This window comes from Ciconia boyciana, chromosome 2 (genome assembly GCF_034638445.1).
Source record: "Ciconia boyciana chromosome 2, ASM3463844v1, whole genome shotgun sequence".
Taxonomy (NCBI): domain Eukaryota; kingdom Metazoa; phylum Chordata; class Aves; order Ciconiiformes; family Ciconiidae; genus Ciconia; species Ciconia boyciana.
Genome location: NC_132935.1, coordinates 37,158,052 through 37,177,162, shown reverse-complemented (window position 1 = coordinate 37,177,162; position 19,111 = coordinate 37,158,052). Strand labels below are relative to the sequence as shown.

General features: G+C 39.3%; 1 protein-coding gene across 6 annotated transcripts in view; it reads right to left on the bottom strand.

Moving 5' to 3' along the window:
• NCOA2 (nuclear receptor coactivator 2) overlaps positions 1-19,111 on the bottom strand; it is a 197,530-nt gene that overhangs the window by 10,622 nt on the left and 167,797 nt on the right. For all 6 annotated transcript variants that reach the window (XM_072852358.1, XM_072852357.1, XM_072852360.1 and 3 more), the window contains 9 exons: positions 17,949-18,158; positions 15,707-15,922; positions 14,943-15,072; positions 11,845-12,010; positions 9,624-9,902; positions 8,696-8,773; positions 7,930-8,167; positions 6,093-6,270; positions 3,592-3,790 (listed from right to left, as the gene is read on the bottom strand). In XM_072852358.1, the coding sequence (XP_072708459.1) occupies positions 3,592-3,790; positions 6,093-6,270; positions 7,930-8,167; positions 8,696-8,773; positions 9,624-9,902; positions 11,845-12,010; positions 14,943-15,072; positions 15,707-15,922; positions 17,949-18,158 (1,694 nt within the window). The remainder of the gene's footprint in view (positions 1-3,591; positions 3,791-6,092; positions 6,271-7,929; positions 8,168-8,695; positions 8,774-9,623; positions 9,903-11,844; positions 12,011-14,942; positions 15,073-15,706; positions 15,923-17,948; positions 18,159-19,111) is intronic.

Sequence of the window (19,111 nt, the reverse complement as noted above, 5' to 3'; positions counted from 1 at the left end):
CTGAGGGGACATCTAGATAGTGATTTATTTAATATACTGAAAAGTCTCTTCTCTTGCATAGGTTTCAAATTGCTTCTCTGACAATTCAGTAAAAATTCTGACAATTCAGTAAAAACATGGATCTGTGATGCAAAATAAGTTAACGGGCAAAAACACGGCAACAGTCCATTGTGCAAACAAGAGGACAATGACAAGAAGACAGTAAGTTGTGTGAATGGTTCAACACCGGGAAGGTTTAGACTTTCTTGATGCCTAAGGAAGCTGTTTTGGACAGAAGAAACCCGTGGACCTCGCAGCTAGCATTTCAGCATTCCTGATATCAGCCTGGTATCAGAATACACACTAGTAAGAGCAGCCTAGAGAGCTTTAACATAATTGTAAGGCAGAAGATGATAATAAGACAAGGTCTGATCCCTCAAGTACATAAAAGAGTCTCTAAGCATCAAAAATATCGAGCCCATGGAAAACAACATTTTGGGCAAAATCTTCATTTTCTATTTGGTGATGCTGGGAGCCTAGGTAGTCAACAAGAGAAGCTGGAGATATACCAGGTATGAGAAGATAAACACCAAACTTAGTATTTTTGAGCTCTGGATATGTCTGTATGATACAGTACAGTGCCACAAAGAGAGACAGGAGACAGAGCCAAACAAACCTGTTAGGTGCCAAAGGTACTATACTTGCTTTTGGCCAGGTAAATAAGCCCAGGCACAGCTTTTTACTAACAAGTAATACATATTACTTCCAAAACCATCCAATAACATATGAAGTGTTAAGTCTTTTTTCAAAAGCTGGAACACATTCGTAGTGTAACCACTGTTATTCACTGTGGTTAGAAAGAGATGAGCATGTGAAGTTAAAATGATGTATTACAGAACAAAAAAATGGCAATGAATAAATAAGTAAGTAAAAGTGTAAGTGACAGTATAAAAAAAGCCAAAAGAATGAATGAAATGGCAAGTCAGCAGAATTGAAGAAAATATAGTAATCTTGAAAACCACCAGTTACAAGAAAACGTTTAGTGCAGCCTAGGTCAATTGCTAAATAAAGATGCCAAATTGTAAAACACTATGGCCTGAACACAGAAAATATTAAACCAATTTTAGTATTCATTTAAACATTTGTATTTATTCCTGTCTCTCAGAAAAGAAAATGTGAAGCAACACAGCAAACATTCCTGAGGACTAAAAAGTACTGTCTTGTGGCCCAGGAATGGCCCCTCAGCTGCCAGTTGGCCACCTCTGACCTAGATGAAACATAAAACATTTGCTTGCAGAGTTTGCAGATGACAGAGTGCTGGGGTGGTAAATCAGGAGGAAAACAGGTTACTGTTACAGAATGAGCCACAGACCTCAAGGAAGGTAATAATTTGGGAAACACAGGTTTCATCTAGGTAGAACATGCTGAGGAGGATTTGGGGATCATCGTAAGGGTTTTAGTATGTGCTCGCCAGTGCGGCATTGTCACCAACAGAGCCAAAGCAACCCATGGATTGAAAGAGAAATTACAAGCAGAACTTGACTCTACACAGCTTTGGTGCAGTCACTGTTAAATCACCGTCTCCAGTTACTCTGTCCATACTTCTAGAAGGAGGTTACAACAACGGAATTTAAAGTAGATCCACAAAAGGGACTGAAGGGCTGAAAAACAAAGGTTGAGGTGGATAAAGAACCTCAGCCTATTCAGCTTACTGGAAGTCAGATAAATGCTATCTTGAAACAAGATCTTGTAGCCTAACAGGAGGGAAAAGCAGTGCTACAACTGTGCTAGTGGAAACCGCATGGAAATCTTTGAAATAAAACCAGATCTCTTTCTACAATGCAGGTTTCTCAATTCAGGTTCCTGGGGAAAATTATGTTGCATGGGCATGCTGAGAAATCAGACTGGGCTGTCACCTTCAAATTCCCACTCTTTTCTTTTTGGTTTTACTACTGTTTTACTACATTAAATGTGTGCAACAGTATGCACTTGGGAACTAATAATAATAATAAAGTCTGCTATAGTTGGGTGTAGCAACTGGGAATATCAGAGAAGGTGACAGATTTGGGAGTATCAAAATTACTTCAGGTCACCAGTATGCGGCAGCTGTAAAAGACAAATGTGATCTGGGGCTATATCTGTCAGAGTATTCCAAGAGAAATGGGGAAGAACTAGTGTTATGCACATGGCTCTGGTGCTTAGGAAATACTGATTCAAACTGGAACAGGTGCAGAAAAGGAAAGGGAATTTAAAGCCTACAAGAAGAGACTGAAACACTGTGGCTTGTTTAACTTAGAAGAAAAACCCCAAGAAACCCAAAACAAAACAATCCAACAACCTCAAAACAACAACAAAAAAAATCATGTAGATAGAATGTCTCTTTCTGAAATACAAGAGGAGAAAAGAGCTATTTAAGCTAAAGGACAATGTTGGAAAAGTCAATAGTCTGTTACCAAATTTAGGCTGGAAAATTGGATATTAGGAAAAATTTCTTTACCGAAAGGGTTGTCAAGCATTGGAAGAGGCTGCCCAGGGAAGTGGTTGAGTCACCATCCCTGGAGGTATTGAAAAGACACGTAGATATGGTGCTTAGGGACATGGTTTACTGGTGGACTTGGCAGTGCCAGGTTAATGGTTGGACCTGATGATCTTAAAGGTATTTTCCAACCTAAATGATTCTATGATTCTATGATTATGGTCTCAGAAGAAAAGTTTAGGATATTGTCCACCATAGCAGGAGATGCTGCCTGAAGACAAAAGAGGTACTTTCCTGCCAGTATTTCTAAGAAAAGTCTGTATTTTCAAGTCTGTGTGTGGAACAAACGGGAGTTCAGCTCTGAAACAAACATATGAACCTATTAATTAAGAGGACTTGTTTGTCAAATACTTATTAACGTACTGTGAGTTTAATTGCAGGTCAACAAACAGAAATGTTATTTTCCTTATTTCAGATACCCTAATTAGCAGTCTCAAATAAAAATGAGTGTGCAAACCTCCTCTCAGCAGAAAAGAACAGGTTACTTACCTATTGATTCAGCAATCTATTTTATATGCACCACATTACAAAAACTGTGGATTTTGTGCTCGTGAAGGTGCCAGATTGATAGTTCTTGAAGTTGACTGCCTATTGTCTGGTACTACAAACACAGGGGCAGTAGAAGCATCTTCCACACACTGCCCACGCCAGCATCTTTCACTCTTATCTCTAGGAAACAGCTGCCTGCCATTCAGTCCTAGCCTCTACTGCTGAGAAAATTAGCAAGGCCACTGGTGACCTGCAACTGTGCTATGGAAACTTACCCACTGAGAACAGGAGCTAGATCAGCACGCACTTTCCACGAAGTCCAGGACCAACTACATGTGCTAGCTATAGTGGTGCTACGTCACAATAGGAAATTTAGGTGCAAAAGGTGCTCTCTACCTCATCGGTCACCTTGGTTATCTGAGTGCAGAGCTAAGAACAAAGCCTTTTTAACATCATCATTTCTCAAGAAAACTAGTAAAAGAAAGGTAATGGCTTACAGCAGTTACAGCCCAACGCAGCGGACCTGAAAAACTACTGAAAGTCAAAGAAAATCCTCTAGCTGTCATCTCAAGTCCTTCAATTCTCACCTGCTCAGGACCCATGGAGGACAACCCTGATGTAGGCACAGAGGTCGCTGAGGTCATGCTGATCTGCCCTGTCATCTGGTTCATGTTGTTCATACCACTTGTGTTGGTTGCCATGGATACACTGATGTTCATGTTATTATTGTACATGCTGGTGCTTGCTTGCTGCCCAAAATGTGGTGGGGACTGTTGTGAAAACATGCTACAGCAAGGAATGGAAAAAGCAATGTGTCAGACTTAGAATGCTGAAGCCACTAAGAAACTACTCTCTTTTTAATATACCTTAAGCTAGAATTTGTACACACTGTCATTTATGCCAACTTCAAAGGAAAGACTAGTTTTCAGCTACATTAATGTCTAAGGAATAGATTTTCAAAATTTAAGGTCCCATGTCTGTGCACAAAAATGCATGCCTTTGCGTGTGAAACTATGGCAGAGTGCAAATCTGTTATGCCTGTGCAACAACAGCCAATTAGCTGTCTAAATGGGCTTTGTATATATTTTAAATATGTTTGGGAAAGTAATTTTTGGAGGCAAAGGAAAACCCCTTTTTCTCCCTCCAGTGTTAGCACAGCACAGGACTGTTGAGCTGATATTGGATCTGGTCTAACACACCTTTTTGCAAAAGAGGCCATTTGCACATATGAATACCAGATTTGCACATACAGTTATGGCAAGTGGGCTCACAAATATAGACATGCAATTGTGCAGAAATTCATTTACTAAATATTGGCATCAGGTTTTGAAAATGTGGCACTGTAAGAAACAACATAAAGTCTAAGCCAATTACCCTCTATGTTCCTTTAAGGCCATTTCAGAACAACTCAAGGAGGAGCAACTGTGGAAGATGTCATCCCAGATTTTATTCAAAGTCAAGTGCTTTCTGGATAGTATCTTCCTTCCCATTACGTCAGAAGTCATATGAGAGACTTATATTTCCTAAAACGCATTTCACTGTTTACATATCAGTCTGTTCTACTCTTTGACCATAATCCAACAGTCAATGCAGGAATTATTACTGACAATGTGTCTGTTTGGAGGATCTGCACTAGACTGAAATACTGTGGAAGGGCTTGCTGCGTGTCAGATGGCACACAGTAACCACCTCTGTATCAATGTCTGACTTTTACTTCCCTGCAAAGCACTGCTCCCACAGTTGAGGAAATCTTTCAGAGTTAATGCTCAACCTTGCACTTGGGTATTCCATTAGGCTATTGCTGTGCACTGTGAGACCTGGTGGAGTGCAACGGCATTCTGGGCACAGGACCAAACTCAGAAAATCCCACCATTCTCTTCCTTCCAATTCCGTGTCTTTTCAGGCCACCTAACCCCATTTTTAAGTTGTTATCTGGATGGCTGAAACAGTACACTACAGATCATTGTGAATACTCAGTGGCTTGTGTAAGCACATTTGACATGTCTCTGCCATAGAGCTGCAGTTTAGCAAGCCAACCATTGGTCTTATCGAGCTGCCCCTGCTGCGGTTTCAGCAGAAGCCACGACAGCAGTAGCTATGCCTCCTGCAGATGCTTCAGGAAGACAGTGAGGAAGGGGCATGGGCAAGGACAAGGATGAGAGATAAATCAGTTGCTTTAAGGGGAACTTGGGTCAGCCTTGTCATGGAAATTCTGTTTTTCTGGGTTTATTAAATCTTTGTCAACCAGCGGGAAAACGATTTGTTGCTGGGCTGGGATAGTAAGAGCAGCCCGAGAACTTCAGGATGACAAAAGCACTGTGCTAGAGCGACAACTGTGTGCACCCCAGTGTCAAGTGATACAGGCTGTACACCGACCTGATAGCTCCTCCTGTCTTCCAGTGAAAAGCACAGATCATTGCCATCTGGAAGCTCATTGCTGCCTACTGATAGCGTTCAACACCCAACCCATTCAATGTGGACAGACTGATTATTAGAGCTATACCGACTGGGGCATGGGCCTCAACTGAAAAGGTGACTGCATGCAGGAGGCATGCTACAATGCTCTCACAGAATGACAGTTATATGCTGACCCCCAGTATCTGCAAGCGCTAATGGATTGAACCTGGTTGCACTCCAGCGTTTAAAGTGGGAGGTGATATCCAGTCACCGCAATTCCAGAGCAGTAGGGAATGCATAGGCTCCGGCTCAGCTGATCCAGCCGTGTGGAAAGCAGTGTGGGAGCACATGAAAATTGTATGCAGAAGAAACGCATCCACATAAACATTAGGGGCTGGAGCTCACTGTGCAGCAGAGGTGCTTCTTAAGGACACACAGTGTTTTATCAGTTATGACAGACAAAGCAATGCATTGTGTGGATGCAGGTCTTTTAGCTATGCACTCACTTTGCCTTGTATGAAGACAGAATTTAAACCAACTCGTCAAGCCAAATTAAAAAGAAATCTCTTTTAGGATAGTTAACAACAAACAAATAAGCAAACAATTACATATAAACAACCCCATAGGTAAGTGTAGACCATAAATGACCCCATTACTCTGTGTGTTCATTTTGGTTTTTTTCCGGATTTACCTGTTTCCACCCATACTCCCTTGTGCCCACCCATTCATCTCCGTAGAGGACTGATAGGCAGGATTAGCCTGAGACTGCTGAATCATGGGGCTTTGAGTATGAGCCAGTCTTGGGGACATTAGTGGACTCTGAGGTGTGGTGGCCCCTGTGAAGCCTGGATCGGGCTGCTGACTAATACCTGAAGAAGAAAATGAGAAATTTAGCCACTGTACATTCAAAGTTAAAACAAGCCAAGAGCTCATACCTGCAGACATGTCTTTACACAGTCCTACTTATGTCATGTGAAACCTACAACCTTGTGTCTTAACATGGGATCTAGATTAAAAGCAAGACATCATCAACTAATACTTATGTCTAACCTTAAAAAAATCATTTTGCATAAGTATGTTGGCTACCTGTGTGTCCTAATCACACAAGCGGTCTCTCCTTTCTACAGACCAAAAGAAAAACACTGGCAAGTGACTTTTTTTTTCAGAAACTGCATTCAAAACAACAAATACAACATTTTGCTTCTGTGTATAAATCCATTTTAGTGAAAGTTCTGCATGACCTGTTTACTGCATGGCACCACTTTTTAACATTTATGCTGTAATTTTCAACTTCTTCTAAAGTTCCTAGAACCTTAGTATCTCTATTTCTGTGTCCCTGCAAAAACAGGCAATGACATTTTGTGCGAGCATTTAATAACTTTGTAAAATAAAAAAAAAAATCTAGATGCAAAGAAAACCTAATTTAAGCTGTTGTATGCCAATTGCGTGCAGAAATTTTGTTTTAAACCAAGTCATTTTGGTCTTGTTTAAGTTCATCACGAACAGCATACTCAACAGAAACAAGCCACCCTTAATGCTGGCATAAGAATCAGGTGGTATGAAATCTATTCCTATATTCGCTCTCTGCATGACTTAACTTCTTACTGGTGTAAAGGCTAACAGATCAATAAGAGTAGATACCAAATTTAGAATTGGATGGACATAATTGGTTCTATCAGCAGAACTTGCACATTTCATATTATTTAATATATTTGCAATATAGCTTATACAATACTTACAAATAAAGTAAAGAAGCTGTATAAAAATAACTGAATGGGGTAACTGCCCCATGCACCCCCAGAACAAAGCAGTATACAGCTTTGTAAAATGTACAAACAAAATGGTATTAGCTATCATATTACACACAAGTTTAAGGACAGGGAAGGGAATACCTAATCTGAAACGAATTTTTATTATTTAAACTCAATAGTTAGTTGCTAATTTTACATTATAATGCACACACAAAGAATTATCCTTTTTGGGGAAGAATCTGCCGGATACTTAAGCAATATCTCATTACCAAAACACAAAAAATCTCCGCCAATATAAAAATGATTTAAAAGGATTATGTACAGCTTTGCTTCTGATGAGGCTTCTGGTCACCTTATGCTGTTTGCCAGCATCAATTCATATCTTTATCTTCATTTGCACTTTTTACTGTACATACTGGTTTGTTGAGTATAGTCAAAATTCAGAGTCCATCAAGCCAATACATATACATATACGTGTTCCTGTGTGCATACACATTTGTATGTGTCTATATGTATAGACACATGCAAACACACACATCACACTTCTGCTATTGCTTAAAAATAGAGCAGTGCTCAGAGAATACGTGGTACTAGAGCGAGGAAAGTGGAAGGTACCATGTTGCATTTGAGGACTCCCAAGGGGCCTGAAGCTCCACGTTTCCCATCATTCCCAGGGAGCCAGGTAAGGGGCTGTAGGAGGGGAGCTTGGACCCAGCACTGGAGAGGACACGGGGAAGTAAGGACTGCCGAAAGGCACTGGGGGGGTGGAATCAGTACCGTAGTTTGGAGGAAACGGAAACTGCTGTGCATTTGCCTGCGGGATCCGCGGATTGCTCATGGTTGCTGGTATGCCACCGGCGGCCACCATGCTGGGGGTCATGCTCAAGCCCTGCCCTCGCATCATCAGCGTCCGCTGCTGCACCTGCTGCTGCTGCTGCTGCATCTGCCGCTGACGCAGGTGCTGGCTCAGGATCTCCCGCTGCCTCTGCGCCAGCATCTGCGCGTTGATAGGGCCCTGCAGGGAAAACCACAGACACTATCAATAACCCCTTCTAAGGCAACCTGACCAGTGGAGGCATCTCCACTGGAGCAATCTGGAAGATTCCAGCTCTTTTTTTCCCCCACCACACAACTAACAATAATATTAAAGAGGAGAAAATAATCCTATTAATACTTCTGCTGGGAAAGACTTCCAACAGTGCAAGAGTCAATAACTGAAATAATACCAGTGTTTAATGTTGCAGATTTGTAATTGCAAATAGAGTCGCTCATTAAAGAAATGCATCTTTAGGAAATGAGAAGCTTGGTTAAAAATGCAGTTATATCATATCTCTAGTAAACAACCATCCACCCCATGTAAATATGGGAAAGACTCTCAGAAATAAAACAGTAAAATACTTATCATACAGACTGCATTATTTGTATTCAAGATTTAGAATTTATTGTATGTATTTACCACATAGCATTACTACTGTATTTAACTGGGAGGAGAAAGAAGAAAACAAAGTGAATTTTTGTTTTTAAAAGTACTATTTTCTCTCACCTGTGTTGGCACTCCAGGTCTCAAAGACAGATTCATATTGGAGACACTGCTGATCTGATTTATCAGTGGCTGCCGATTCTAAAGAAAAAAAAACAACCCCAACACCAAAACCCAAAAGTTTTTAGAAGGAAAACAAGAAAAGGGAAATTTTATATACGGAGGTATATATATCTACTTCCCGATCAGTTGGTTTGAGGACCTAGTTTTACATATTCAAGCAGGGACTAGTTTTCCTGCTCAAGTCCTATTATAATTCACAGAATCCTGTTTCTTAAGGAGATAATACACCATACAAATAACAACACAGGCATTAAGCTGTTTACCAAACATGCTGCCTCTACAGTTCTTGTCCTTTTTAAGTTTGGGACTGGACTGTTGAGATTTACTCTGAATTAGACCCTATCCTGATGTTTGAAGGCAGAAATGATCTTTCCTCCTCCACTAGAAAAGCATTAATATCTTATTGATAGTACTATGAACCTATATATTTAAAAATGAACAAGAAACAAAAACTTCAAGTGATCCTCAAAAGTAGACCGATGCCAAGGAAAAAAAAAAGGATGGAGGTAACAAGCAGCAATAAAAGCATTTAGATTGCTGGAAGAGCCAAGATATAACAAACAGAAAAAGACTAGCTTTGCTCAAAGAATTAGTGAGACCTAGGCTTAAATACTAGGCACATTCTTCCACAGTATTACAGAAAGAGTAACGGAAAGACACAAAAAAAGATCAAAAAGGAGAACGCGCAAGGTGCTGTCTCGGCAAACTCATTATGGCTAGTGTTTTTAGTTTAAAAGTGGAATTAGGCTATAATAAAACAGGGTACACACTTGAGAGCTGGTCTATTCGGAGCAAGCTGACAGTCAGTAGGTGCCGCCTAGGAGAGGCGCCTGCGCCAGCGTGAAACTGGGCACGGGAGCGGATGTACCTGCTGTGCCTGGAGCCTGTGCTGCAGCTGGAGCCGCAGCTGGTTTGGCTGGTTCTGCACGATGCCGGCGGGCCGGAGGCCGGGCCGGGGCTGCATGCGCAGGGCTGCGTACCCCGGGCGCTGCCCCATGGGGTGGAAGCTCGGGTCCTGCATGGGCGCGTAGCTGCCCTGCGCCATCTGAGCCTGCGCCGCGTACTGCTGGGAGAACACCGGAGCCTTCTGCTCCATCAGGATGCTCGACTCCTGGCTGGGGAAGGTCTCTGGGTCAACAGCTTGGCTCTGCAGAAATACGTGAACAACAGGAACAGTTGGCTGGACGTGGCTTTTCACAGGATTATACGAGACTAATACAGACACCCTGCAAAACCAACCTTCTAGGCTGTGAATGTTTTTATACAGAAAATTACATAAATTTTCTTTACCTAAATATGAAACTTAAAAATAAACAGAATTGTATTTTTGAGTGTCAAAACACATTCATGGAGACAAGTTCCTCCTCTCTTCTCTTTTTTTTTTAAAAACAAAGACCCACAATCTTTGTCATGTTCCTAATACAGCCATTGTATCATTCTGCTAACAAATAAAAACCTGAAATGACAAATGCTATATGAAAATTTGTAAATGAAGTGATGCCAGCATATTTTTGCCATTGAATCCGAGATAAATTCAAAGACGTTACAAATGAATAAGCATAAGAAAGTAGGTTTTTATCAGTATCTTTAAACAAAATAATGACTTCAAATAAAGACGCCTGAAACTATTACAGAAACTAATGTGAACAGAGTGCCTAATTCTTTCAGGACACTTTCACACAAACTGATTATCCATTAGCATAAAAAAGCTAACACAATTCTTAACTCTGTTCTATATACTCCCCTAATATTTGCTCTAGCCAGAATAATTTTATAGCTTATTCCACACTGACCTTGGAAATCAAGTTAATCTAAATTTCAGTGCCCTCATGAAAGAAAGACTCTAAGCTCCTATAAAATATTTGATGGATATTTTAAAAACATGTTCTAAAATGCAACAGTTCTCTTACCTGCAAAATTCTTTAACTGTTTCCACTGAGATATTAATTAAATAGAAAGATATTTACCCCTTAGTCTGAAATAAAACATTATTCATATTTTTCTGGTGGTGGTATTCCAAAAGCTACGTCATATTGCCTGAAAGTGTCACACTGCAAAATTGAAGTTCAGCAATAAATTCTATCTCTAGCTTAACACCTCACTGAGTTCTGTGTTGCACCAAATAGGCTTGGAGATAGTTTTCTCATGTCCAAAGCAGGATGTCATTGGTCCCACTTCATATCTAAAATGCAGAGCTAGTTCAGAGTTATGCTCAGGATGCTGATGAGTGCTGGGAAATGAAACAGGTATTCTAGGCTTGTCTGAGAATATTAAATCATTATAGAGATACATACAGCTGTTTTTGGAAATACAATTTTGATGCTAGAAACATCAAGCGCTAACTTTTCCCCCCAATCATTTTTTTTTTACCACACTTTTTTGCATCATATAACACTGAAATGGAAAAGAACCAACTGGAAGCTAATAAAAAATAATTGTGGGCAAAAAAATGGATGAAAAAGAATAGAACAAATTCATGCTGCAAAGTTTAGGAAGCATGTTTGTAATAAAAAAAAAAAATTACAGTTTTAAGTGGTTGGAATGAAATCAGCTGCTTCAGGTGAAACTCATCCCTTAACACACATTAATCAACTAAGGGAAAAACTATGGGTGAAATTGCACATTACAGGTTTGCTCATCCAAAAGCTTGTTGCCCCCATCACACAAAGGTCTTGATCTTACTCCTCTGCTCCTAGGTCTTCACGTTCTTTTTTTCTTCTTTCCTATACCCTGTTGCTGTACCTTTCTCCCATACAGTTGTTCCTCTGACCACGAGATAAGCAGAAGCCTGTTAATTTTTTGGCTTAGGTCAGGTTAGTTGCATAAAGCAAAGTGGCTCAGCACAGGTCAGAAGAAGGAGAGCTAGGAGAGGATGGCAGGGAAGAGGAAGGAAGACTAAACCTGGGGCTGAAGGAAGCTTTTCAGGTGACACTGAACTGTTAGATGAACTCCCACAAAAATATATAACTCCATCCTAGCTTTCAAGAAGTGTTTTATAATCCCTTTCTTTGACACACATTTTACCTACACCTTGACAACATATCCTTTAAATGCAATACCTAAAACATGCAGTGCAATGTTTGGTATACCTGGCTAACTAGTTCTGGTATGCCTAGAGCCCTGTCGATTTCTTCTAAGCCATCAAAATTCCTTAATGCCATGTAAAGCTGATCCAGGAGAGCACCCTCATCACTTGGTGACTCTGATGAAGGATGATTACACAAGAGATCATCTGGTGAGCTGCCAAAGGGTTGCCTGTGAAAACATGAACACAGCGTTGGTAAACAGCTGCTGAAAAACAAGAAATAATATCAGAGGATTAGTACTCAAATTGAACTAACAAGTGGAGACAGAAATTATTTTAATCACTGACAATTTTGTTTAGAAAACTATTCTGGATGAAAGGTATGCTACTCAAAGAAGTAACTAGTGTGATTAATGCCTGTCAAGACCCTACAAGCACGGTGTATCCAACAAGTAAGCAAGCACACCAAAGGGACGCCCGAGTGCTGATTTCATATTACAGGGTCAACAGAGGAACGGAGAATTCAGTATAGAATATAGTCACTGAACACAGAAGGTTAAATAATTTTTTAACTAATTGTAACTTTAAATTTTAGATGTTAGATTAAGTATACTATCACAAGTAGAAGAAGAACTCATTTCCATAGACACTCTTCTTAACTGATTTTCTATCAGACTAAGCAAGCCGAACAGGTCACAGAGGGGTCTAAGGATTGTCTGAGCTCGCACAAACCGAACATCTGGAAGAGCTGGCCAGAAGCATGAGGCAGCAGGGAGAAAAGGACATTCCCCTTTTTGTTTGCGGCAAAACACTGCATCAGCTCAACCCATCTTACAGAATTGCACACTTGGGTACCAGTTTATGCACTCGGTTATGTGCCTCAGAAGGGTGTCAGCAAGAATTTGGTTACTGTCAGGCAGAGTGTGCTGGCTTACCCCTGAGTTTGTATGCAAAGCACACTCACAGTTACAAAGGCAGAATAAAGGTTTATTCCAAACCCAAAGGACAAAACTTACTGAGAAACAAACTAAATCTGAAACAACACCTTATCTGCAGCCAAATGACATATTTTTGTTTTGCAGTTCACACACGAGCCCTACTTCACGCGCAATACTACAAGACTACAATAGAAAATATAAAGAGCAAAGCATTCTGCAAGCAAGGGCAGCTACTATATGCACATTATGGCAGAATCTCATCCCAGATAATTACTCAGAGACAACAAAAGCTGTCACACATGAAGGGAGGAAACAGCACTATATGTGAACCCTTTTTACATGTCTGTTTGGAAAAACAAAGAAACATGTTTGTGTATTTAGTTTCCATAATGAGATATATCGTTGCCATGGAAGTCTAATCTCTATGTCAAAGCTAAGCAGAAGGAAAGAGCTGCATCATCAGGCTATACACCTAAAAACCCAAAGGATGGCAAGCAGGAAAATTAACAAAACAATATTCTTTTAAATTAGATCCTGGACTGTAAAAAATAAAGGATATATATGATGTACCTTTAAAACACCGCAAAGTATTAATCAATTTCATGTATAGAAAAGTTTCTGTAACTCTCACAGATGGAATTATAAATCAGTAAAAGGGAAGAGAAAAAAAAATCCTTTGAATTAAATTGCTTGCAAACTTTAAAGATGACTTATAAGAAGGGATCTATGATCTGGAAAAATAATCAATGGGGCTAGCCAAAAACCTCCCTCAAACTGTAAATACATATGGTAAGAAAAACTTTAAAACATTTGTCAAATTCTGCATGTTAAGCAATGACAATTACTTTGTTTTTTCCCCATTTCTTTTATATACCACAATGATAATGTTTAATTTTTCTCTAAAATAATTATTTTTACTCACAATTTAACTTTTATCAAATTTAATACTCATGAGGATAATCATATTATAAAAATATAAATCCTAGGGATTAATAAAATAAGAAATGACAGCACGAAACAATTCATCGTCTCTGGGTGTAAATGATCAAAATATGATTACTTTCAGATGCAATGCAATGGGAATTTTTTTCACCATCTTCAGCTACAAGGAAATTATGAGAAACGCAAAGCTAACGAATTGGAAGAATTATCTGCCTGGCTTGCTGACCAAACATGGCCTTGTATTTTATTTTATGGTGTAATTTTTTAAGTGAATAATTAAGTTATACGAACAGTGCTTTTGGCATACAGAGACCCTAACTGGGGGAGAATTAGCACCAGGAAACAACTTGAAAAGCATGAAAAAGTTGGAAAATTAACAGAGAAAACTCCACACTTAAATTTACAGGTAATATTTTCAGACATCCTTTCACAATGAAAATTAAGAGAATGTAGTCAAAAGATTAATCTTTCTTCAAACACACTTTTTTCCAACTGCTTCCTCTTCATTTTCTTTTCAGCACTGCTCCCATTTACTGCTGAAAAATATCCCAACTCATGCAATTCAAAATATTTCAACATTTCTCCTTTATCTGTCCATTTTGCGTCACTTATACAGTCCATATATATATAATTTCTCTAATTTAAGTGGTAAACTTTTTGGAGAAGACATGGCATTATTTAAAAGTCTTAATAATGAACAAAGTTAATATATTACATATGAGTTAATAACTTGTGATCAAACTGTGGTTCTGGATACCTGAGAAGGAGCTAACTTCAGGGAAGAGGCAGCCTCCATTTCACTTCATCTTTCCTTCCTCACCTTTTACAGAATTTAGGCCAATTAAAAATCCCCAAACAAAACAGAAATTAACGATGTCCTGCACTACTTAAAACACAACTCTGTTGCAGGAAAAGACAGCTATGTGGTAACTACAAAGGCTCTGGCATTTTTCCACATCTAGTGTTAAGTATAATTGTTAACACTAAAACCAGCAAAACCAGCCCATATTAATGCTCAAGAGGTGAAAATGGTGCAACCACCCAAAGCACTGGCAGCATTCACTGTGATACAGAACTTCCAATTCTTCCAACACATTAAATGGCAACGAGAACATTTATAAGTAGTACTGTAACATGTATACATTGCACGAGTGTAAAATATTATAAGCATTAAATTGATATGCATCTGGTGAGTATTTTATATAGGGCTTTGTTTCCATGAGGCATATAAAATATGGGCCTGTAAAATTTCTCTCTGTTTTGATGTGACAGTAAGACTCACCTGTTCTGACTACCGAAAGTTGCCTGATCTATAGGCAAGATGCTGTCTGGCCATGGTGCAGTCTGATTTGGAGGCGCCTGCTGTTGACTATACTGAGGTCCTCCTATGTTCATCTCCAATTCGGTTGGCCCTAATCAAGGAAAAATGACCGCATAGCTTTTGTGAAAAGAATGTACTTTAATGTTAATTCTTTCCATTGAATTGTCTATGTTACAGTAACAGCAAACAAAAACATTAAGACTTCAGTAACATTACACTTAAAAGCATCATGATTTTTTTGTTAAAAATTGCTTTTAAAATTTGAGAAAATAACATGAAAACTTGAAAGTGGTTCAAAACCACAAAACAGCAGATATGACACCACAGATGCAAAAAATTAGTAAGATAAGCATAAAAAAAGGACAGCATACAGAGTCATTATAATAATGTACTTGCTTTAAAAGTGACCAAGAACAATTACAATGTTCCCAGCATTTCCTCTTAAAAAACCCCACAGTCTTTAATAAACGAGATCCTCTTTCTTTGGCCGCACCACTGTGGCGCTACAGAGGAGCAAGAATTGTTCATATCAATATATGCGTTAAAAGTTAGTGTTTTACACACCTTCCTTCCCACTTCCACAGGCAATTTTCATTGTGGAATATGGTTCTCATCGACTCTATAATTGAAGTGAGTCTTTTTTTTTTCTTTTTCGTTTTTTCTGCTTCATCTTTGACAATCCAGCATACGCCAAAAAGCACAACTCCACGCGTGCCCTGACTTACCCATATTCATGACCTGAGACGGAAGCATCTGCCTTGGGCCAGGCTGGTTGCTGGGTCTCAAGGGGATGCTGGCCGTGGGGTTGCGGATCATGCCTGCTTGCACCGGCCTGTTCATGGCACTAGCTGTGGGTGCGCAGGTCACCCTCACAGCAGGAGCCTGGCTTCCCCAATCTCCAGATGTCATGGCAGGCCGAGGGGCATTGCCACCGATCATTCCTGCACAAAAGCCAAACAGATTTAGGTGCCGGCACATGATTCAGAACAGCTTTAGCATTACAACTGCCTGATGAGCTACATTTTTAGCAACAAAAATGCAGTAGTTTCACTCAAAGCACATTGTACCACAACTGCCCGTCCAGATGTGCAAAGCTACAGAATGATGCCTTATGCTGCTTAGTCAAGGGACTGGAGATTATTATACATTTTACATGAGGAAGATCCTTTTATCATTTCCGAAACGCTGTTCAGAGTAAGTGTTCCCACATGTAGTCTGCAACAGGTGCTGAGGGTGTGTGGATAGCCCTAACTTCCTTCCTCAGGAAATGAATCACGTTTGCTGATGTGTGTGTCAGTGCTTTACTTTCCAAGTGCTAAGTGAGAATGAAGACTTGACTAACAACATGTTATCGCCACACACGATTACAAATTAGGATTAAATTTAAATTCGCATTCTGCAAACATCTTTTGGCAAGCCCTCTCATTCAGAACCTAGAGCCTTCTTAGCTTCAAGGCTCACCCAGATAATTTCAAACCAATATACGGTGCAGGGAAATTACTCACAGGAACTTTCCGATATATGCTGAAGTTCATTACCGTTATTTTAGGGGAAGTCCTCCTACATCTACTGTAAACAACTGATACAGTTTATTTACACTTGGAATATATAGAGTACTACACTCTGACAGTAGCCAAAAAAACCCAACCAAACCCCAATACAAAAACCCCCCAAACCCAAAGACATGCATTCATAGTATTTATACATTTCAATTTTATACAGTCAAGAGAGCAGATAAAACACTGATTTCAGATTGGACTACTGGTCTCTCTAGTTGCATTTTGCAACATCCTTAAATGAATACTAAAAGCCACACAAATAATTATTACTTGTCAGTTCAATTATTTGGTGATATACAACCAAGGAGAAAAACCCTCTGAAGAGGGTCATTGTCTCAGCTGCTCTACAAAATCTGCTTCAGTGTTACATCCTCAGGTTTGTTCTATTTTTGTGTGTATTCTATCAGCTGAAATATGTGGTGTGCTAGAGCAAATGGCAGGAACACAGATAATACTCTCTTAACTTGTATACATAAGATGAATAACATCCTCTAATATGTACACAGAACATGAAAGTAATAGGACACTTGAAAGACTACAAGTTGACCTCTAAACTGCTTAAATAGGATATTTCAGTGTCTGGCAGCATGTCTTTTGTAATACTGATGCAAACTAAATATAAAATTTTTGACAGCGAATATAGCCAGCTGAAAGGACTTACAATACCCATTTATTTACTCAGAGCTTTTAGCAGTTGTTGCACACTTGGACAGTCTCAGACTATGTACGAGTTGAAATAAGTCAATCAGCCAGGCTTTTCTTGTGAAACTCCCCATGGGATCTTTGTACAGTACTAGGGCAACATGAAGAAATCAGTGCACCACCGATCAGGCATAATCCGTGACAAGAGGTAATACCACTGCAACATCTGATGGTTTCAAAAAAGTTTATGTTTCAGAAAATGATGAAAATATCAGCATTTTTTTAATTTAAAATGAGAACTAAGGCTAATAAATAAAGGACAACTGAGGGCAAAACCAAGGTCTGTAGAGATACACATCATAAGGGCAACAGTACTGCCCACAATTTTGTTTTGAAAGAACTACATCTCCAGAGAAGTGGTTCATTTATTTGCTTTTTTGAGGCAGAAAGATTGGATCTTTACCTGTCTAAGCCTCAGCTGAATCTGGAACATATATGTGAACAGACTCTAACTGCCAATACAATATGTTCATCTAGAAATTTTCAGGTAGGTGAAAAGCAGTGCATAAAGAGCAGGACTGAAAATATGCAGAAACAGAAGTTCAAAATAAATATGCCAATACGTAACAGCCCATGAAACACAAGTTTTTCAGACTTTTTGGAAAATACTTATAACAACTTGTACTTGTAATAACCCCAACATTAAGTTACACACGCTATAGTCTGTTACTCAAGGATGTCTAAAAAACATGGAAAGTCATCTTACCTGTGCTACTGTTGCCTAAAGTTCCTTGACTTCCTATCATCCCTTCATTCCTGCCCATCAGTCCCGGCTGAGGTATCACTGAATAGGGGCTACTCGTTCTTATGGGTGGGAAAGTTCCTGCACCTGTTGGGTTCTGCAGTGTGATGTCAAGTGGTAAATTCTGGTTTGGTAATAACCTGCCCAGTTGCCCTGCTCGTGGGTTATTAAAAGCTAGACAGGAGGAGCAAAGAAAAAAGCAAAGTTACAAGAATGGAAACTTTACTTGTTAAAAAAAAAAAAAAAAAAGAACCCAAACACACTTTAAGCTCTTGGGCTGAGCTATTTAATGCTGCATAATTTACCCACTCCATATCTGTCTGAGAAACATCCCTTCTTGACATTTTTATGTAAATTTCAAAATGGAACATTCTCACATGAAAACAGATATGACTTATATTTTTAAAACTTTAAATGATGCAATTTAACTTACAGAAGAGCCACTACAGCAAAATATACCGCTATGTGATGTGCATACTACTGCCCATTAATATTCTACCTAGTAGGACTCTAATTGCATGCAGATGTCATCTTGAGGCTGATTGTTAGGAATTATCTCAGTTTTTAAAGTTTTCCAGCATAAGCTGTGCCCCTGAAGAAGTTACCAAAATTAAAGACAGACTGAGTCTATATCGGATGCTGTAGCCCCATTTCTACATCTCCCTCCTAAATTTTTTTTTACGTTTTTTTGTCATTAATAAAAATAAATACTTCCATGATTCACCAACAACAAATAAGCGGTCCAAAAGTAGAGCTGTGACACCATAATATTCTAGGGTAAAGAGAACCATGCCTGATCGTTACTATCACCTTTATATAACTATTTTTTTCTGTTGAGGTGTTTTGTGCTCTGAAAATCAGCCTCTGCAAAGAAAACTGCAGACTGTCTCAGAAAAGTGAGCTTCAGACCTTGACCAGCAAGCATCTGGCTCAGCTGGTGTTTGGGCAACGTTCCAATGCCTGAAAGCATGCCCTATGTGCACAACTAGTTCTCAAACATGAATCAAACACTGACCTTGTGCCTGTGATTCCATTTCCAATGATACCAACAAAGTACATACAAATAAATTAACCATTTTTGTGAACTTATTATTTGCAATACTTCCTGATAGCTTCCCCTAGTAGAG